The sequence below is a fragment of the Malus domestica genome, chromosome 05 (genome assembly GCF_042453785.1).
Source record: "Malus domestica chromosome 05, GDT2T_hap1".
NCBI lineage: Eukaryota > Viridiplantae > Streptophyta > Magnoliopsida > Rosales > Rosaceae > Malus > Malus domestica.
The window spans coordinates 23,481,801-23,503,840 of NC_091665.1; the positions used below are offsets into that span (position 1 = coordinate 23,481,801).

The window sequence follows — 22,040 nt, forward strand, 5'->3', positions numbered from 1 at the left end:
CATTTCGGGCTGGATTTTGGCCTATAGTCCTATAGCCATCTCCATTGGAGATGGCCTAATCTTCTTTTTTTGGAGTGGGATCTTTCATAACAGTTCTCTCAAAACATTGACTATTCATCACTCTGAAATTTGTTTCAATTCATTTAGCTAGGCAAGATATTCCAATACCCTTTCCTTTCAATTCATTTGAAACATAAACCATCAAAAAGTGGTTAATCCATGTCCTTAGTTATATTTTTCACCTCCCAATGTTCCTTTCCATTCTCTTGGCATGGTAATTTAGAATGGTAGTTATATGTTTCATTGATCACTTGGAAGTCTCATCGTTATTTGGGCACATGATCGCGAGGTAAGACTCAAATGGGTTCGATTCTGTGTTCATTCTGTTAACACTTTCTTAGAATTAGGAAAGTTATATATGTTGGAAAATTTAATATTATTTTTATTATATTAAATAAATAAATTGAATGGAAATTAGAAGTGATGCATTTTGGTAGAAATACGTGTCTATCCTAATGAAGAGTTGTAACTTTTTCTCTTCATGAATGGTCACATACTTTTCAAAGAGGTATATTAAATTCTATAAATAGGGAAGCCTCTATAAACATAAAATAACTTTTCATTGTTTTACATAATCATACATATAGTGCACTAAATATTAGAAAGTCTCATTGAGTCCATATGAGAGAGTATTCAAGACAATCGTGGTTCATGGAACCTTATGATTTGAAGTGCTACTATTACAAGAATGTGATCGTTGTATCTTGGGAGACATGCGTTGATCAACCATGTGCACCGTAATGGGGCGTAAACTTGTCTTAAGGATAAAGTGTGTAACACTTGCCTCGACCGTATTTTCAGGTTTTTCGAATCCATTATGTCATGTTTGTTTAACATTAGTTACTCATGTGCATGCATTGCTTTGATATATAATTGCATGAATTATTTCTTGATTTTCCATGTAATTTAATATTAGCAATTATACCCTATTTTTCCTACAATATATTGTATATGGAACCATCTGGACTGCTCCTCCCACCTTTCCAGAAGAAAAAAATCCCCATGAGACTTGCTTTGTTCAAGTAGCTTTATTTCTTTAATTGTTTATAGTTCATGTCTAATGTGTCCTCAGGGCGACAGACGAGAAATTAAGTGATTTGTAAGCAATCTGCCGAAACTCTCTCAAATAGGCTTTTAGGAAGAAAAGAAAACCATTGCAGATTGCCTACACAAGAATAGCCTGAGGTAGTGATTCTCCTGTTGTGATGCCATGTTCTTCTTGAATGAATATGCTTTGAGTACACAGTTAACTGCTTAGGGGTGGTTTGGGAGTGAGGTGCTTAAAAAAAAAGCACCCATGAAAAAAAGCTGTGAGGGTTTTAGGTGTTTGGTAAACTAAGGGCTGGTTTGGTATTGCTGTGCTTTGAAAAAAAACTGTTGTGAGAATAAGCGGCTGTGCTGTGAGAATAAGCGGCTGTGAAATAAATCAGCAGAGTGTTTGGTAAACTTTTTTGTAAAAGTGCTTTTGGAAAAAAAAGCAGTTTGATAGTGGGTCTTTTCATTAAAGGAGCACTGTAGCTCTGTGTGCTTTTAAAAAAAAACCAGTTTTCCAAAGCTGCAAATAACAGCTTCAGCTTTTTCCTTTGATTTCAGCTTATTCTCACAGCAGCTTCCAAAATAAGCCATTTTTTTTTTTCAGTTTACCAAACACCTAAAACCCTCACAACTTTTTTTCATGGGTGTTTTTTTTTTAAGCACCTCACTCCCAAACTACCCCTAAAAAAAGGGCTTATTTTGGAAGCTGTTGTGAGAATAAGCTGAAATCAAAGGAAAAGTTGAAGCAGCTATTTGCAGCTTTGGAAAACTGACTTTTTTTCAAAGCACACGGAGTTACAGTGCTCCTTTAATGAAAAGACCCACTATCAAACTATTTTTTTTTTCCAAAGGCACTTTTACAAAAAAGTTTACCAAACACTCTGTTGATTTATTTCACAGCCGTTTATTCTCACAGCAACTTTTTTTTCAAAGCACAGCAATACCAAACCAGCCCTTAGTGTGTCTATACATTCTAATATTCTAATTTTCCCTCCATGATTCTTTTGGCATGGGATGAGGTATATTATCAAATACTTTGGTGGCATAAAATCTGGTATCATATGTGATTGAATAAGTGCTTAAATTATGTTTTGAGTTTTATTTATTTATTTATTTTATTTACTGTTTGACGTTGTTGTGGAGAATGAAGGAGACAATATTATTGGAGTTACGCATTTGAGTGTTTATAAAGGAACAATACTTTAGTTTTTGAACTTTATACAGTTTGGACATAAAAGGACACTTTACAAGTTTGAGTAGGACCATAGCTTTTGAAAAACATTACCTGGGGATGGCACATTAATATCTCAAATTTTTGTTATGTAATATATGAATGTAAATAACACTAGGCGTACCAACATCCCCAAAAGTTTCAAGTCTTTACATGGATGTTACTTATAATGTAACCTGTAAACAGTACTCTGCCACATATTTTCAAGACTTTTCACCCCTTGAACAAAGTTTAAAATCCCGCGGCAATGTGCGGGTACACCTACTAGTAGGAGATCAAATGTTCTACACCCATTTGTTTTTAGTTTGAAAACCATTTGTTTTCAGTTTTTGTTTTCATTTTTTTTAAACTGAAAATTGAAATATAGTTTGGTAACTACTTTTAGGAGATTAAATCATCTACACCCGTTTGTTTCCTACTTACCAAACGAAACGGATATGTACTAGCTATTTCTACTTAATGTAAGTTGTTCCCAAGATAAAAAAAAAATGAAAATGAAATAGTTATCAAATGACCCCTAAGTTATTGCCTACTTACCATTTTCGTTGATTATTTGTTTGCGAGTTTTGGCCTAGTGCCCCTGCTTGTACCTTAATAAAATTTGGTAGAGGGGGGGGAGGAGGGGAGGTGGGTTTTTGGGTGCCATGATCTTTTTTTTATTTTTTATTTTTTTCCGGGAAAGAGTAAATGTTTCACAAGTGAATATTTGTGAAGAAATAATCTCGTCTAATCCTTCTCTTCTTTCACCCAAAAGAAAAATAAAATTAAAGCTACAAACCATTTGCAACTCTAACAATTTCAGGTTTAGGGTAAGTGAGGGAGAGGTTTAAGTTCTAAAAAAATAAACGATAAGAGAGGACCCCCTAGAGCCCACATTAGGAAATCCGGCAGATACCCGCACGAAGCCCAAACCTGAGCCCAATAAAAAAAATCCAATTTTCGTCGTTTGTGACCCAACTAAACTAAAATTTTTGGAGCCCAATTTTGGCAGATTTAGGTTTTCTCACTTGCTCTGAACTCTGAAGCGCGAAAAAGAATAAAAAATCATAAAATTTTCTGGGTTTATGATTCTGAAACTGAGAAACACTCTTTTAGGGTTTTAAGTTCACCTCTCTGAACATCGAAGCTCCATCAATGGCGAGCCCTAAGTCCATCGACGCCTCGCTCTGGTGGGACTCTTTCTCTCTCTTACTCACCGAGCTCGAAAATGCCTCTCTCTCCTCCGACCTCCCTCCCATTCTGGTAAACCCCCCATCTCTCTCTCTCTCTCTCTCTCTCTCTCTCTCTATAGATATATGCATGTATGAAAAGTGTTGAACTTGGTTGGTATTTTGGTTAGGTAAAGAAATTAACGGAGAATCACGCTTGGTTCGTGGACACAGTGTCTCGCTTCAAGCCGCCCAATGAGAATTCGAGGGAGGCTTTGAATTCACAGCAAGTGAAAATTGGGTCTCACCAGTTGAATATAAAGCCTGAGTTGAAAGATAAAGCTTTGAAAGTCAGCTCCTATTTGGTGAGTTTGTACTGCTGCTTTTATGCCACTTTTACTTTTAAAATGTGTGTGCATCTGATGTTTATATATACATACATTTTGAATTTTTCAAATCAACCAAACATTCCAAATTCGAACTTCGGCCTAGTGTAAAAGTTTTTGTTTTTCTGATTTCGGGCTCTGCGAGAACTTTGATTTCGTTTTGGATTATCAATGACAATTACCGACTTGTAAAACTAATCAAGTAGTTTTAGGATTAATGAAATCGTTTGTAATGAGACTTTTTCTGAGATTTTAATGATCCACATGCAAATTTTCAACAATTGGGTGCTGCTTAGTTGATTTAATAGCATGTTCTAATGTTGTTGGAAACATGTAGATTTGGTATTCTGTAGAAAATAATGATGGTCATTGATTCTCCATTTGCTACGAAACTGATTTTGTTGTTTGTCTAAAGTGTCTAGATGAGGTGCAATCGTACATTCTTGTTGAAAGGTCTCTCGAGAACAAAGATGTAGCTCTTGACTCTATACTGCACGAGTATTTCTATGCGGTTAGTATCTCACTTATTGTCTGACTGCGACTTATATGAATGTTGGATGCTATAATTGTTCCTATGTTCGAAGTACTTGGGTACAGGTTGGATGAGCTCAGTGTGAACAAAATTTTTTGCTGCTTACATGAATCGGACATTTTTTTAACCACAAACAGGGAAAGAAAAAGAAGAGGGACATTTATTGCTAGTGGTCTGTCTCACTTAATTTGTCTTTGTTTTCCCCCTTCTCTTCCCTCACACAGGTGATTATTCACTATTATGTTGAACGGCAGTGCCTGCTGAAGTGCACCAGGAGTATTCTCACACATGCTTGTAAGTCAATCAACAGTCCCACCTCTCCATTTAAACTATCTATGGCATCAGGATACATTTTTAGAGCTGTACTTCAACAACGGTTGAGAATTGATCATTAATGCAGTGTCTTTGGAAAGCGTCTCTGGAGATGGTAATGCTATTAAGAAGGAAGCACTAAAGTTGATTACTGACGGATTGGAGGTGAAGCTGATAAATGTGCTGCAAGTCCTTTTCTCCTCCAGTCACCCGGAACAAATGGTATGCTTAAATCCCAATTCAAGAACGTACTCTGTTCGATTTTGAGTCTTCTAAACTAGATGGCAGATATGATCTTACCCCTTTAGATTTATAAATCCCTACTCCCTAGCGGAGCAATTATTGTTTTTCCCTCTTCGGGCACCCTTTTACTCTTTTCATTCTTATGGGATGTGCTATGCCAAATTACGAAGTTCATTGATGTCGAAATAACAGCTTATTGCATGATTGACCAGCTTTGGCTACAATGTCATTAGTGGGCGATAGGAAGCTGACACAATGGACGAGACTCCTCTTTGGTATTTATCATTTACAAGGATTTCATATTGTTATGTTAAGTGAAACTAAGGTTATGGTGACCTAGTGGGACTGTGGGAGTCATTGCTATAACAACACCTGGGGGAAGTTTTAAGCCAGATATTAACAAGTAACAAGTCCCTACTGTCATGCGTTGTGCAGTAGCCTATGAATCATGTATTCGGGTGGGGAATATCTTATTAGCTGTCCTTGTTTTACATTCATATGAGGCTCTAGGACAGAAGAGGTGGAACAAGTTTTAGCTTCAGCAAGTTGGACGATCCTATCATAGTTTATTCTGCTGACTTGACCAATCTTATGTCTTATGTTTCCTTATTTATATTTGAAATTCTACGTTGATGCCCATGTACAAATACGTGTCTCGACGCATGGGTACATGTGTGCATGCACATTTTTATTGGAATTGAATAATTATGTATTTGTTACAAAGCCTTATTTTATCTTGTCTGGTTGCTTTATTAGGATCTTGACCTTTTCACTTTGTGGGCCGAGGAGACACTAATTGAAGACAATTTGGTTTTGGACATTCTTTTCCTTGCTTATTATGAGTCATTTTGTACTTGTAATGGTGAAAGGTGGAAAACTTTGTGTTTGCTCTATAAGGTATTTTGTTATCTTCGTCACATAATTCATTTACAAAGTACTCTCTTATCCAGTCCAAGTCAAAACCTTTGTCCTGCAGGGAACTTTATCTGGGTCCTATAACTTTGAAAATCTGGCAGTATCAACTGAAGCGCTACGTTCTTCTTATCAAACCAAAGTCCAGCTGCTTCTCATCCTTATAGAAACCCTGGACCTGGAAAGTCTTCTCCAGATGGTTCACGATGCAATCCCTTTCAGGTTCTTAGCTAGTTAGGATGCATCTTGTATTCATTCTGCAAGTCATGATCTAGCAACACTAAATATCTTTGGTCAAATTGTTGGTTTGTACATTTAAATATCTAGATTGTGGAGATCACCTTTCTTGCACATTACAGTGCAACATTTTTTTCGCTTATGTACTCAATGAAGATTCCTTTGGCGGAGACCAAGGGATGAAATGTCCTGAGGTGGAATCCACTTGCGAGGCAGATGCTGCGTGCATTTAGTTTGCCTCATCATTAAGACATGGTGTTGTATTTTAGACACGACTGAGTTAAAATAACAAAGGCGGACTTAAGTATTGGTTTCTATTGGGTCAAAAAATTCTACTAACTATGAAAACCCAAGCACAGATGATATGCTCTTTTATTATTTATTTTTTCATGTGAATGCAATATGATTGATACTTATATATAAATAAGAACCACTGACTCATTACAAGCAAGTCTAGAAATCTTTAAAATAATATGGGCAGTCTAGGTTGAACGTTTCCATATCCAAACACTGATTCCCGATCTGAGTGAAGCTTAACTACTATCTGATCTATAAGCATGCTGTTAGCCAAGCCTGTGATGTGAATGTGACTGGGAATTCAGGACAATCTATAATTTTAGGTTTGCAATCATAGGACCATAGGTATACATATATGCTTATTAGTGCTGGGTAACTTTCTTTTTATTTATTCAAATGAAAACTGTTAATCTTCATCAGTATCATTCCAAACAGTGGTTGATTCCTTAGGGCTTATATGCTATTGTTCACTCTATTCTTTGTGTCCATTTTTAAATTGCCACTTTATACATCCTTAACTATATCCTTTCTTATTTTCTTTTTGTAAATGTTAGACCACTTGTGTTATTCCTCAGGCAGGGCACATTTGTTTTTACTTTGGCTGATGTCCAAGAGATGGAAGCGATAATTTCAACATTCAATGCTTTTGAAACAAAAGAAGCAGGTCCATTAATTCTAGCCTGGGCTGTTTTTCTTTGTCTGATTTCATCACTTCCAGGTAGTGAAGAGAGCAATGTACTAATGGTATGTGGTTCTGCACATATGTTGTCTCCAATTCCAGGCTGTATGAATAATAGAAATAATTAAGAGAACTCTTATTAGCACAGTAACACTCCAAAAATCGCATTTTGCACTCCTCACAAGTGTATTTTTCTTTCTAAATATAGAAATCTTGGAGTGCAAAATGAGAATTTTGGAGTGCTAATAACAATTCCCATAATTACTGTGCTTAGTTTTTCTTTAATTTTCCAGGAAATTGATCATGTTGGTTATGTTCGTCAAGCGTTCGAGGCTGCATCTTTGTCTTATTGTGTTGAAATCCTTCAAAGTGATGTATTGAAAGAATCAGATGTAAGTTATTCTCAATTTGTAAGTGTATGTGTTTAGAGTGATCAGTTTCTAGTGGTGCCCCATATGTTCAAGTTTTCTGCTTGGTTTTTTCGCCGCTTGGGATCCGTCTCGAGGTGTCAACGAGTTCTGATTTATGTTTTGACTTTTCCATTTTAAGAATCATTTTTTGGTCTCTTCCCTCGCAAAGTCTTTTCATTTCCTAAACAGTGATATTTTTTGTGTCTCCTTCTCCTTAGGGGCCTGCTGATGGGTATCACAGTGTGTTGAGAACTTTTATATCTGCATTTATTGCATCTTATGAGATCAATCTTCAGGTAAATGCATAATGGACCTCTGCTAAAACCTTGTTGGCATTTTGTTGGATGTATTTCTTATTTCTTCTGTCCTTGTTTTGTGCAGCTGGAAGATAAATCTCTGAAGTTAATACTGGATATTCTTTGCAAAATTTATCAGGGAGAGGTTTGGACACGTCTTATCTTCCAGCATCTGTGATTCAATAAAATAATTATTATAAAGTTCAAATTGCGATTATTGTTTGAATAGTGTATTTGAAATTCTTCTGAATTTTGCAGGAGTCACTTTGTATCCAGTTTTGGGATCGTGAGAGTTTTATTGATGGCCCTATCCGTTGTCTTCTTTGCAACTTAGAGGGTGAATTTCCTTTCAGGACAGTGGAACTAGTTCGCTTTTTATCATCACTTTGTGAAGGAACTTGGCCTGCAGAATGTGTGTAAGTAGACTTATTTGGCATGGTTGTCCAAATTCTGGTTTTTGATAAACAAAATGAGTTATAGACCTAATCACTATATGGGTGTAGGGTTAAACTTTAATTTGGTTATCAAAATCCTCAGTCAGGAAGTTTTTACTTTATTAGTTGAACTTGATAATAAGAAGAATTTTTGTATCGATTAATTATAATCGATTATCTAAAGAATGAATTATTATGTCGTTCCCTCATTGTTGTGTAATCATCCTGTCAACAGGTATAACTTTTTGGATAAGTCTGTGGGTATTTCATCCCTTGTTGAGATTAATAATGGCTCCGTTGGGGAGGACATGTCTCAAATTGTTGAGACGCACCTCCCTCTGCTTGTTCCTGGATTTGAAGGTCTGGTTATTCCCAGTAAAACTTGTGGACATGTTTTAAGATTAGTTAGTGGAAATACCGCTCTTGTACGATGGGAGGTAAATGGCTAATTACTTTAACTAATATTGGTAATTACTTTGTATTGGTGACTTTTGTATATTCTAGACAAATATCACTAGACTTTCAACTGCTTATAAGTGCACGGGTATTAGGTTATACTTTAAAGAGACTTTTCCAATGTTAGTGCATTTATCTGTGTGTGTTGTTTTTCTCCTTCCTCTTCAATGTTTTGCAAAATGCTCTTTCTAGTGTAGTTTGAAAATTGAATAGTCATTTTCAGGAGTTGTCATGTAAAAAATTATTACCATCCTCAAAAGGTTAAATTGTTCTAATTTTTTATGTCTCAATTATACACACTACGTGTGCGACATCAAAATTTTATTTCTTAAATTATCTTCCTTTATCTTTTTTGATTTTGTCTTCCTTTACTTTCTACTAGCCATGGTTTTTTCTGAGATAATGGGTGACATGTCCATTCTTACTAAGTGGGTTGTAAAACAGTATATCAAGGAAAGTAATATAAGATATCCAACTGTATTTTCAATTAAATTTTATTTGGTTGCTGTTTCGTGCTAATTTATGCCTTTTTTGTACAGTATAAACAATCTGGGGTGCTAGTATTGCTCATGCGCCTGTCCCAGGAGCTGTATTTTGACAGAAATGACGAGGCTCTTCTTATCCTTGACCTATTTAGGCGGATGGTTACCTTTAACACAGTATGGTTTTCATCATTCATTGCTGGAGTCTTTATGGATTCGAAGCCTATTGGTTACATCAATTAGTTCATGTTACAATTTGTTGTTAACATTTGGTTTTTCTCTATGAAATTTGGTGATTTTCATGCTCTATTGTATGTTTTAAAAAGTTTGAGCCAGGCACACCTTGAGGATCGCCTCATAGCGAGGCATTCAGTTTTTTATAGGGTTCCTTTTTTTAGCATTTATCCCATTTAGCATACTCTAATTGGCTGAGGCATACACTTTTCGTCAAGGCTTATTCTTTTTGGGATAAAATGACACTTTCGAAACATAATAAAACATGCCCCAAAAGGCATAGTTTAAGGTGCTAACAGTAAAAGCTTCAGAAACACCCTTTAACTCCAATAACCTGATGGTAGTTTGCATGGTGATCTTTGTAGCGACGATGAGGAGGACTAGAATGTGTGAAGGGGAGATTTTCCCTTACTGGAATTGCTTTTTTGATTATATTGTTTGGATCTGTATTCAAGTTTGATGGTCTGGTTGAATTATATGTTTAATGGTTGAATGGAAGTTGGTAATTTTTTATATTTTTGTTATTATAGAGTTCTGAAAGGTTTATGCCTTAACGTGTCAAGCCTAAGGCCTTGAATCTCGATTAAGCTGTATTAAATAAATGTGGATGCAATCAGAACGTTGAAATAGTTTTCCCCTTGGGTTGCCATAAATATGATAACATTTTATCAGCCTCCACCACCAACTTCTGAGTTCTTGTGCTGTTTAGAGTGGACAGAGAATAGTTTAGCTGCAATTGAGCTTAACCTTGCCTTGTTTCCTTCCCCTCTTCCCTCCTCTCTTAATTTCTTTACATTTCTGTAACCATCTCTTTTTTACCAAGCTTTTCGTACTGGTGTTTTATTTAGGCGGTATGTTTTGCTTTGATGGACATTTGGAGCTCATCGCATTTCCAATCAACTGACATGGGTGGACAGATAGAAAGTAATATGCGGTAATCATGCAACCTTTTTGTTTGTGCTTGTGTGTTCCTCTTTCTTGCCTATATTAGCATTTCTTGTAATTGGCACTTTCTTGTTTTACCATCCAGGTTGGTTGAGATCATTTGCACTTTGGTCAGAAAACTATCTCCTACTTCGGGCGGTGCTGCTCTGATGTCCGTGGGTATAAATATTTTGGCAAAGATGTTAAGATGGTAACTTTATCCCCTATTCTCTTTTGAGTTGTTCTGTATCTGTGTGTCTTTCTAATTCAGGGTATTTTGATATCCTTACTATGTGGAAGACTCCTTTCCCATCTAATGCTGTGGTTTTGTGCTATACTTAAATTGACAGAAAAACTGTCTTTTGAAAGTTTTCATAAAGTCTTAGTGCTATTATCTAAAGCCTTCATTTAGTACAACCATAGCAATAAGTGAAACTGGAAGAACTATAGATATGATGGGAGCTTGTAGCTCCAGTGGTAGAGAGCCGTTAACCCCACACCCAAATTCCAATTCAAACCTACTCCTCCCCCTTTGATATCCTCTGTACCAGGAGGAAATGCAGATGACACACAGGAAAGCATTCTCTTCTGAAATAAAAATTAATATTTATTGATATGGTGCAAGTATAGATACACTTAACAAGTTGCTAGTCCATTGCATGCAAAAATGCTAAATATTTAATATTTAAGTTAATTTCTATATAAAATTTTAGCCTTGTCGCATGCAATTGACTAGAAACTGTTACTCAAATATGTCTTCAACTGGAAATGTGTTGTTAGGTACGTATGCATGAGAGTTTGATGTTATGATTCTGATGTTTGATACGGCTCATTGTTGTAGGTTTGTTTTGTTTTGGTGGATACTTGTTCACTGTGTTTGTAACTTTGCTTTGATAGTAACAAGGTTCTCTTTCCTCATAAGAAAATAAAGCTGGCGTCGATGACTTCCCTACACTGCTAGCAGTCCTAGTTGGACATGACATAATTCTTTAAATTAATAGTGCAATCTTATATGCAATATTTTGAACTCTTATATTCTTTGTGTGAGTAAATAATATATCCCGAACTTCTGAGTGTTATTGAGCCTATAATTATTGCTTGAATTGTTGTTGGCCTAGGCCGGATGTGAGCACAACCTGTTTTTCTAAGATGCATTTATTGTACAGTTCCCCTTCTCGTGTGTCCGAGCTGGCTTTAAAGGCAAATATATTTGATTTCAGCAATGGCCGCAATGATCCATCAAGGTGAATCTTTGAGAAAATATCAGCTTTCTTTGTTCTGCTGTTATCATGCGTACATAAAAATGTGTGTTACACATTCTTACTTTAAGTTAATTGAGGTATACAATTATCTAAAGTGGAGCTTTATTTAATTTTCTTATCTCTATTTATTTTTCAGTGTTTTGTCTGGCATTCTTCATAAGACATTTTTCGCCACTGTATATTGCTGGCCAATTTGTTTTCCTGTATAATTGTTCGTTTGGTACTTTTTTTTCCTGGGAACGCTCTACTTGTTTCCAGTTGTGTTGTAGAAGATTTGTTTCTCTTTATGGCACTTCTTCAGCTTTGCACTTTCTTTTTTTGTTCTAACCTTTTCTATCACTTTTTTTTTTGTTTTTTGTTTCTAGTGGTTCATGGTTTCTTTCTGGAAAACTAGCAAAGATGCTATTAATTGACTGTGAGCAGAATGATAGTTACTGCTCATTGACTATATCAGGTATATGTTAAATCATTCATTTTGCCATCTTCTGTTTTGCTAAGTCTTGCATTGATGTGCTTTTGCTGGTATAACATCATTTAGTTCTATCTTGATTTGTTTTGTACTAAAATATGTTGATACATACAATAAAATATGAAGTACTGGATTTTTTTTTTTTTTTGGTTTTATTTTTTATACTTAGCTTTCTGCTTTGACACGGATGATTTTAAAATGTTGCAGTGCTGGACTTTACTCTAGGTCTCATGGAGACAGGATTAAAAAATGATGCTGTCCAGGATTTAATTGTTTTCTCTGTTCAGTATGTTCTTGTTAACCATGAATACTGGAAATACAAGGTGAAGCATGATCGTTGGAGAGTAACATTGAAGGTACAGCCTTGATGAAAACTGATGGGGTTCAGCCTTCTGATTTGTGTATAACTAACATAAATTGGTTTCTCTTGTGCTGGTATTGTGGCAAGTTGGTTCCCAATGTTTATTTATATGCGTATGGAACACACTAGGATGTAAACTGATGGATTTCAGACTTTTGGTTTGTGTATAACTAACATAAATTCTGATCTGGTCTTAGTAATTGGATTGCGTCGTATATCAGCGTTAAACCGTCAAACACCGAGAAAATTGATGGTTCCACACAGGCACATACAAGAGAGTAATTTTATTGTTATTAAACACCTATAGATTTATAGAAATGACAAGAAATTTGGAAAATCAAGTTTTTTTTTTTTTTCCATTCATACGAGGTCAAATCATTTATTCTGCATGCAGTTGTTATCATATTTGTTGTAGCTTGTTAAGCTGTGAGTGCGAAGCCATTTGTCTTTCGTATACCTTCTGCATTTGTTCTTTTAATTGATGTAACTTAACCAGTTAAAGAGTACGAGGCATATGATTCATGAATCTTTCAGATACCTTTCTAAAATATGAATGAGAGTGCAGTTAAATAGGGAAGAGGGTTTTTTTAGGAGGTGGCTGTAAAGATTTCCATTGGGATGATAATCGCTTTGGCTTTTTTCCGTTCGTGTTCGATTTGGCATTGATGCCACTATGTGAGGCTTTATTGTGGTGGCTAGAGTTTCGAATTAAGGTCCTTGGAGTGACATTCCAATGGGAGTTAGTTCTTTTCTTCGTGATCTTTGGTTACTTATGGGAATGGGGGAAGAGGAAATCCACTGTAGAAGTAACAGTGATCTGAGTCTAAAGGGACAAAATAGGAATTCATTTGAATGTTACTCTTTTAGTATATATATAATTTGTCCATGATGTGCCAATTGTCAATCTCCAATTTCCTATATTCCAAACTTCCAATGAGTTGGAAGTTCAATTTTTGGAAATTTTGAATGATTTATCTCCTTTTGTTCCTTAATTTGAATGATCTTCCAGAACTGTTGAGTAGATAACAAGCTGTTATAGAACTAAAGTATCTTTAGTGGATTTACTTGTTCAATGTTGTACTGTTCACTTCATTTTAATAGTGTTTATACTGTTTGTTATCAAAGAAAAGAAAAGCATAAAAGAATCAAGTTGTAAGCATATTTTTAAGCTGATACACGTGAGCCCAATAACCAAGCTTGTAAATGAATTCATATCAGAAACTTTGTCTGCATCAATGTGTTCCTGTTAGGGAATTGCAGTGTGCATCAATGCATGCATGCATACATGGTACAGAACATTGTTTTCTGCACCTGAATGTGGCTTCTCAATGCTAGTTAACTGTTTACTTATGAAATGGAAACTTGGTGTTGTAAATGTCAATTATGGCGGGAAGGCCAAGTCCAACATCATTTTACTGTTTCAGGTGCTTGAAGTGATGAAAAAATGTATTACATCAATATCATGCTCTGGAAAGTTGGATGAAGCCATCCTGGATAGGTTACTGTCTGATTCTTCCATCCATAGTACTCTCTTTCGGATTGTTTGTACAACCACCCAAGCACTGGAGGTGGGCTATGCTATGTATCTTTTAATCTTATTTGGTGATGACCTGCTGTCATTTGTGCTTATCACTAATTTGGGAGCATTTTTCTGCAGAGACTTTATTTCAGCCGGCTTGTTGATCTAACAGAGATTGAAGGCTTACAGATGGCTATATGTTCTGTTTTAGATATTCTTTTCATCATGCTTTCTAAATTTTCTAAGGTATTTGGACATAAGCTTGTTGAATATGCATTTTGATTGTATGCGCTGTTTGAAAGACTTTTAAAGTTGCACATGTTACAATTTTTTGGTATTACTTAGATGATGTACAGATTTGGTGTTTTGTTTCTGTTCAAAAGTGAGTTTTCTTGATGTACATTACAAGTTTGAAAAATAAATCCCCTCTAGCTTGCTTTAAAAGGGAAAAAGAGCAGTCAACTGTATAACAAAATCTTGTCTGCTCTTTTCCCTATTCTAGAGTGTTCTGTGTAGTTGCCAACTATATGCATCTTTGAATCTGTGATAGCTATATTTCTTTATTTGTAATATGATGGTTGGTTTTACACGTTGTATTTTTATTCTGTACTGTAGTTGATGTTCAGTCGGGTTTATTTTCAGGATATATCTTCCAGTCCTCCATTTTTTCATCAAGCAGTTTTCTCATCAGCAACAAAACCATTTCCTGTTGTTGCAGCGCTTGTGTCCTTGATATCTTACTTTCGCAATCCTGTATGGCCTCTCCATGCTCAATTGTTGATTACATTCTCTTTGATATGTTTCTAAATAATACAGTTCTCCCAGTTGGGTAACTGTGTATTTACATATATATTATCAAATTACAATGTTGATTTCTTTATTGTTAGTTCTGCTGGAATAGTTCCCCATTTACTTGTGTCCATTATCTATCTAATTATTGTTTTGTGGGAGTTGCATGTCAATTTGTTTCTGTTTTATATACTTTGTACAACACATGGATTCATAGGAAACTTATAATTGCATTCAGTGGTTTGTTACTCAGACCATTGGGCATGATAGGCGCGTAATGCTGATTTTTTTACCTTCAAACTGGCATGCACTACTGGATAGAATATAGCATTATGCACATCTTATTTGCATTTAATTATGAAAAGGTTGGGCAGACTATAAAAATGGGGGAATGTGTCTTTGACTCTTTGTTGACCTTAACTGAATTGCTTGATGGTAGGTGGGATGGTATTCTTATAATTGTTTAGCATCTTTATTAAGATTCTCGAGTTCCCAACGCAGGGAATACAAGTTGGTGCTGCTAGGGTTTTATCACTGTTCTTGATGATGGCCGATTTTATGCAACCGTATTTGTTTGGTAGCAGCTTCGGTCTGGATGACAAACAGGTAATGTTGGTTTATGTTTTATCTTTTAGTTCCATGTTAATTTCTTGTAAATTCACTTGAGTGAATCAACTGCTTCTAAATCTGTTTGTGGCACTACTGAACCGTCGTAGATTGGAGAGCTGAGGCATTCTATTAGTTACATACTACTTGAGCAGTCGGAATTGAATGAAGATCTCTTTGTTGCTGCAGTCAATCTCCTCACTTCTGCTGCGCGTTATCAGGTTTGTTACAGTAGGTGTTAAGTTCTGTATTTTTTTAATTGTTGGAGCATCACTCATAGACTTAGGAAAGAAAAGAAAGAATGCTAATGGTCCAGTTCCTTCCACTTAATTTAAGGTATCTTCACAATTGTTTGGTTAATGCCTCAAAATTTTAATTGTTTTTTTCAATTTCTTGGAAAAAAAGTACTTTTAAATTCTGTGTTTACATACGAGCTTATCGTTCACAAATATTTAGTTAGATTGGCAAGCATTGTGTTTTAGCAATCGATTGCCCTAATTTACTTAACTCTGTTTCTTTGAAGTGAATGCTGCCTTGTCAACTTCCAATTTTATTGCTTGATTAGTAAGAAAAATTTATGTTGCAAAAAAAAAGAGAAAAAAGTGTTTTAGATTGATTTGACCCAACCAAAGAACTAGTTTTTTTTTTTTTTTCTTTTTTTTTTTCCAAAAAAGAACTAGTTAATTGGATTGCATTGTATTTGTGTGCATATGGTGGCAATTTTAATGCATTTCCTTGCCAAAGCAAACTTTTGTAGTTATAGTGAAACCTTTCCCTGGAGTCCTCCACTATGTGGTTTAGCTTTTTCTTATTTAATTGTTTATTCATACAGCCTGCTTTTCTTGTTGCTGTATTACCAACCAAAGCGAATAAGGATGTCCAACTGAGTAATGGTGGCGGTGTGAAGCTGCCAACAAATGATTTTGAGTCTGAAAAGGCAAGCGCTGTTCATGCAGTTTTGCATCACATTGAAAGATCTAATAATCTTATCAACAGGTACTTAGTCTTGATTGAATTCTCGATTTTGTTTCTTAGTCAGTTACTTTCCCTTTCATCATTTACCTTGCAGTCCTGAAAATTCTGCAATTTTTTTTTTCTGAGATTGATATGATCATATCTTGAATAGTCGCATTCAGTTTGAACATTTTTTTTTTTTTTTTCTAAATCTGCAGCAATCCCCGAATACTGCTGAATGTTCTTAACTTTCTAAGGGCGCTGTGGCAAGGTGCTGGTCAGTACACTAATATTTTGGAATGCCTGAAAAGCTCTGAAAATTTCTGGAAAAAATTGTCCGGTCCTATTTCGATATTTTCTAGTATGCAAGCTCCTCCACCTGAAAATGCTGAGACAGAAGTTGAAGATTTGTCGGTCAGATACCAGTGCCAATCTGCCATATTGGAAATAATAGCGCATGACATGTTCCTGCACAAAAAGCTGTTACATGCGGAGTCATTTGTAAAACAGCTGCCTGAATCACAACAAAATACAGTAAGATCAGAAAAATCAAAAGCTGCAGATCTTGAAGATATTTTATCAGCCTGGTGTGGGAGCTCTGTTTTGGGCAATCTGACCAAGTCACTTACCTATTGTGAGTATGACCCTGAGTTGTATTTGCGGGCGAAGGTAAGTTCTAGTTAGAATTATTTTCTCTACGAGTCTGCTAATTTTAACTTGTGAATTTTGTCTGTGGTTTTGGTCCTGGGGTTTTCTTCACTTTGGTTGGCTATTTATCACGTATGATTTCATCTTCATTCATTCTGTGCGTTTTTGTTGGTTGCATTATGTTTTATAAGTTGAAGCATTTAGTGTTCCGCTGACGTTCACTGCTCTAGGAAAGTCCTTTTTTGTATAAAAAGTTTCTCGCTTATGCATTGCTCTGTTCAATCTGCTGTATGACATACATTAGTACTAACTTATAAATGAAGTTGTTCCTTGATAGGATGTCAGACTTTTTCTTATAGGTTCTTAATTTTTAGAATGCAGTATTCATACCTCTGTAACTTAACAGGTTGCTGCGAGTGTAATAACTGCTCATGTGATGGTGAACTTATCAATTGGTGATGCAGGAAGTTTGTCTGTGTCATTACTTGAGAAGTCTAGAATCCTGTCAAATAAGGTTCGATCCCTTCTTGATTGTGTTATTTAATTTGTAATCCAAGATAATTGTATGTTGAGAAATCCATTAAAGGTTCAGTTTAGTTTCTAATTTCATAGATTCTCATATTTAATACTTTCCGTTTTATTAAAATTGAGATTGTAAAATTTGCATCATATCTGATTGCTGTTACCTTTCTTTTTACCCTTCTTCATCGGCAGCTGAGAAGTCATCCTGCTTTTTCTGAATTGTTAGCTCAATACTCACAGCATGGTTACAGGTGATATGTTTACTATTGTTAATTTCTGTTGGAATTTCTATACTCAGCACCTCCACTTTTGAACAAGGCATTTTTAAGTCAACAAACTGCCTCTATACGGCCTGAGGATTCTGGATATTTGTAACTGTCCCTACTGGTAAATGTTTTCTTATAGTGAGAAAACAGTCCTTCCTGTGGTATGAATGATGTGTGAAACTTTAATTTTGAGTCCCTGAAGTTAACAAAGTATAAGTAAAGCATTTAGTTACTGAACCTTGGAAGAGTTATTCAATGCTTTTGTCAAGATGTACGGTACAATTTATTTTATTTTATATTTTTTTCAAAACATTACAAAATATTTTTATTCTCTTGCCTGTATTCATATTCCCTGTATGTCGATTGACTACATATCATCAGCCCATTTTGTCGCGTTCAGTAGTTATATTTGGATCCGTTTGTGTGCATGTGCTGTCAACTTTATGCATGTGCATGTAACAGTGTTTCTTTTTGTTATAATGACCGTATATGATGAACATCCCCCCGTGATCTTAAAGTTGATACTGTGTTCTAGTATTTGACAAACCGTTTAAGTGGTGACATGCAATCATAAGTTTGGGTGGTTCAATTTGCATAGGCTTTGAAGACCATATTTGATTTTTGTTATTTGTTTAACATATTACTTTTTAAATAAGATGTGTTATATCTCATAAGAATGCTGAGAGTACCACGTGAGGAAATGGAAGCAATGAATATTTCATGATAAGTATGTGCCTATGTATGAATAATATATTATCTTTTTTCAGTGCAGGGAAGGAGCCAAACTATTTGATACTTAGTGATCTCTATTATCATCTGCAAGGAGAGCTTGAAGGCCGTGAAATCAGTGCTGGACCATTCAAAGAACTCTCTCGGTTCCTGATTGAATCAAATGTTTTTCAGACTTACCAACACAAGGATGATGGTGATCTTTTTGTAACTGGAAGAGAGACATACTTGTTTGATCTTAAACGTGTACGTGCTGATTTGGGGTTAGATCTTTGGGATTATTCAAAATGGAAGGAGTCAAAGGCAACTGCAGAAACAATGTTGCATCATATGAAAGCTGCAAACTCAATGGCGTTGCTAACAAGTTCGAAGCTTTCTGCACTGAAAGCATTAAAAAGTGTCTTAACTGTTTACGGTGATAATGTAAGTACTCTCTTAGAATTTCTACTTGCTTTCAGTTGCCTTCTCATTGTTAAAAACTTGATCTGTAACTGCTATTTATGGTTGGATATTTTAACGATCATGCAGATGTAAAAGATGTAATGGTTTAAAACATGTTACATCTGATGCTAATTAAAAACAAATGTTGATGTGTAATATTTTACAGAACCTGTAATTTTTGTGTATAAACTATTTCAAACATCTGATTTCTCATTTCAAAGATTTTGGAAGTTGAACAGCATTAGTGACAATTTAGTCTTATGAACACTACGCTATACCTTGTGTCAAAGGTCGTATGGATTTTTTTTTACGAATATATTATTTCTTTTGAAACTAATTCATGTGTGCCTGCTACTGCAGTCGCTGGAGACGAAGAGTACAGCGAGACAAATCCCTGATCAACTTGTTTTTTCGTGCATAGATCACGTATGCCAGAGTTTCCACGACACAGTAGAATCATTAGCTCCAGTACCTGGTGCTTCTGAAGATGTCTTCCACTTCCTTGCGGCTCAAGCAGAATTGCTTCTCTATCTAATGATGTATGCACATAAAAGCCTGCCTCTGTCTGTTTGCATTCTTGTACTAAAAACATCAGGTTCTGGCCTTAAAGCGTTGAGTGATTTCAGAGCATTAGTTACGGGGCCATCAGATATGGGGGTTGACACTGCAGTAAGGCTCTTACTTATGTTGCTTCTCTCGGCGGTGGAGTTCAGTTGTCATAAGTCGCATTTGGTTGGGGCAAGAGATGTAGCTTCTGTCGAAGTTGCGGCTAAAATATCTAATGTGAGTCTTAGTCTACTACCAGTTCTCTGTAACTGTACTGCTACTGTTGAGCACGGAACCCTCTCCCTAACTACTACGGACTTGATACTTAGAAATTTCTTGACTCCCAGCACTTGGCTCCCCATTATACAGAATCACCTCCAGCTTCAGCGCGTGATTCTGAAGCTTCAAGATAAAGATTCTCTTGAATCTGTGCCTGTTATAATGAAGTTCTTTCTGACTCTTGCCCGTGTTAGGCAGGGTGCAGAAATGCTTATTAATTATGGCTTTCTCTCGTCTCTGAGATTCTTGTTCGCTGAATACTTGGATGGTATGTCTTCTTCCGTAACTATTGATAACAGAAATTCCAACTCATCATCTGAGAAACTGGAAAAGCCTCAGCAAATTTGGGGACTTGGTTTGGCAGTCATCACAGCTATGGTTCAGTCGTTAGGAGACAGTTCTGCTTGTTCTGATCTTGTGGAGAATGTAATACCTTACTTCTTTTCAGAGAAAGCCTATATGATTTCTTACTATCTTAGTGCTCCGGATTTCCCATCTAATGATCATGACAAGACCAGACCTCGGGCTCAGCAGAGACAAACTTCTCTTTCTGATCTTAAAGAAACTGAGCACACTCTCATGCTAATGTGTATGCTAGCAAAACATTGGAACTCCTGGGTTAAGTGCATGAAAGAATTGGATTCTCAGTTGAGAGAGAAAAGTATCCATCTTTTAGCTTTTATCAGTCGGGGAACTCAACGGCTTGGAGAACCTTCGACTCTTAGTGCCCCTCTCTTATGTCCTCCTGTCCTTAAAGAGGATTTTGATGGCTGCAAGAAACCCTCATTTATCAACAGTAAAAGCGGATGGTTTGCTCTTTCAGCCCTCAGTTGTGTGTCAAAACCAAAATTCTCGTCCATCCCTACCACATCTACTGCGCTGATTATGAAAACTCAAGCATCTGTAAATGGCAATCACATTTCTCAATCATACTTCTCCGACTCTATTGCCGTACAGATCTACAGAATAACTTTTCTCCTTCTAAAGTTCCTCAGCTTACAAGCTGAGGGTGCTGCTAGAAGGGCAGAAGAGGTTGGCTTTGTTGATCTTGACCATTTTCCTGAGCTTCCAACGCCTGAGATCTTACATGGCTTACAGGTACGATGATAGTTTTTGTTCTTTGACTAGCTTTTTGTTTCATTATGTAAAACATCTGGTCTACCATAACTTGTAAGTTTCGAGTTGAGGTTCCTTTTTAACATGGATGTGTTATTATCTCCGATGTAGGACCAAGCAATTACAATTGTTACGGAGCTGTGTGAGGCTAACAGATCAAACGAGATTCAAATCGAAGTCCAGAGTATCTGTTGCTTACTGGTACAAATAATGGAGATGGCCTTGCACTTGGAACTCTGTGTTCTACAGATATATGGCATAAGACCTGTATTAGGGCGTGTGGAGGATTTTTCAAAGGAAGTTAAACTGTTAATAAAAGGTAAAACTCCATTTCTCTGAATACCGCCTTCCATTTGCACTGAATTCGTCGTTTCTTACCAAGTTATTGCACATTCAGTGAGTACTCATTTTTTCTTGTAATGTGTTTTGTAGCGACAAAGAGACACGCTTTCCTCAAACCATCTGTGAAGTCCTTGAAACAGATCGTATCAGTCATTTATCCAGGACTGTTACAGGCCGATGAGTTTCTGTGAGATAATCTTGTGCATATAGGCGAAAACCGAAAACTGTAAGGCTTCGGAAGATAATGTAAAAACTTTGTATCTCTCAGATGAATGGCTTCAGAAATATTCCACATTTTGCTTATAAAATTGTGGGATTTCTTTCGGCCATTCCATTTTGTATGTATTGAATTCCTTTCGAGAAAGATGTGTTGTATGATTGATGGGCAAGATTTTGTTGAATCCGTGGCCATTTATCATTGTCGCGTGCGAATTTTCTGTCCTTCCCTTTTCCAAAAGGTCCTCCCTCCATGCTTGATGGTATGATGGGTGTTTATCATTGTTTTTGGTACTAGTGGGACCTAACATGTATCTTTACCGTGGCATTGCATGTAATTTTGGAAAAGTATTTTTGCGAAGTGTCGCGGTTTCATTGCCTTTCTCTCTTTATTTCTTTCCTCACGTGATTTAGAGTTACCACAAATTTAATGAAATTTGATTTCAAGGGTAAAATAAGCAAGTTAGTGTTTTAAGTTGTTAGAATGGTGGTGGTGAGCTTGTTATTCAAGGTGTAATAATGGCTAAAAGAAGCAACTTATCTAGAACAAAATGATGGGATTGTTGAAGCAATGCTCGTTATGGGACATGTTGCTTAGTAACTGTCACGTGTTGAGTGTTGGGAGAAGATATGGCCAAGCACTCAACGAAAATTACCATACATGATC

General features: G+C 36.1%; 1 protein-coding gene across 2 annotated transcripts; it reads left to right on the plus strand.

Moving 5' to 3' along the window:
• The first annotated feature begins 3,321 nt into the window (after positions 1-3,321).
• On the plus strand, positions 3,322-21,558 carry LOC103436238 (uncharacterized). Of its 2 annotated transcripts, none has more exons than XR_011580538.1 (32): positions 3,322-3,568; positions 3,666-3,839; positions 4,276-4,371; positions 4,617-4,686; positions 4,793-4,926; positions 5,704-5,844; positions 5,924-6,081; positions 6,969-7,137; positions 7,366-7,464; positions 7,701-7,778; positions 7,864-7,923; positions 8,037-8,194; positions 8,448-8,649; positions 9,208-9,327; positions 10,233-10,318; positions 10,415-10,519; positions 11,475-11,552; positions 11,936-12,024; positions 12,247-12,395; positions 13,825-13,968; positions 14,058-14,165; positions 14,562-14,672; positions 15,210-15,314; positions 15,425-15,535; positions 16,147-16,310; positions 16,487-16,937; positions 17,323-17,430; positions 17,631-17,689; positions 18,477-18,856; positions 19,235-20,797; positions 20,927-21,134; positions 21,248-21,558. XR_011580538.1 is itself a non-coding variant. In XM_008374659.4 (32 exons), exons 1-32 carry the CDS (start codon positions 3,461-3,463, stop codon positions 21,346-21,348), a joined length of 5,892 nt encoding a protein of 1,963 aa, XP_008372881.3. In that variant the 5' UTR covers positions 3,322-3,460; the 3' UTR covers positions 21,349-21,558. The 2 variants fall into 2 exon arrangements, 1 of the variants encoding a protein (XP_008372881.3); XM_008374659.4 differs by having other exon boundaries at positions 18,472-18,856.
• Positions 21,559-22,040: the final 482 nt, after the last annotated feature.

Excerpts from the sequence above, each read along its gene's own strand:
- LOC103436238 (XM_008374659.4), top strand. The coding sequence starts at position 3,461 with ATGGCGAGCCCTAAGTCCATCGACGCCTCGCTCTGGTGGGACTCTTTC. Across the intron at positions 4,372-4,616 it reads TGCACGAGTATTTCTATGCG|GTGATTATTCACTATTATGT; the intron begins GTTAGTATCTCA and ends TCCCTCACACAG. Across the intron at positions 10,520-11,474 it reads TTGGCAAAGATGTTAAGATG|TTCCCCTTCTCGTGTGTCCG; the intron begins GTAACTTTATCC and ends TTTATTGTACAG.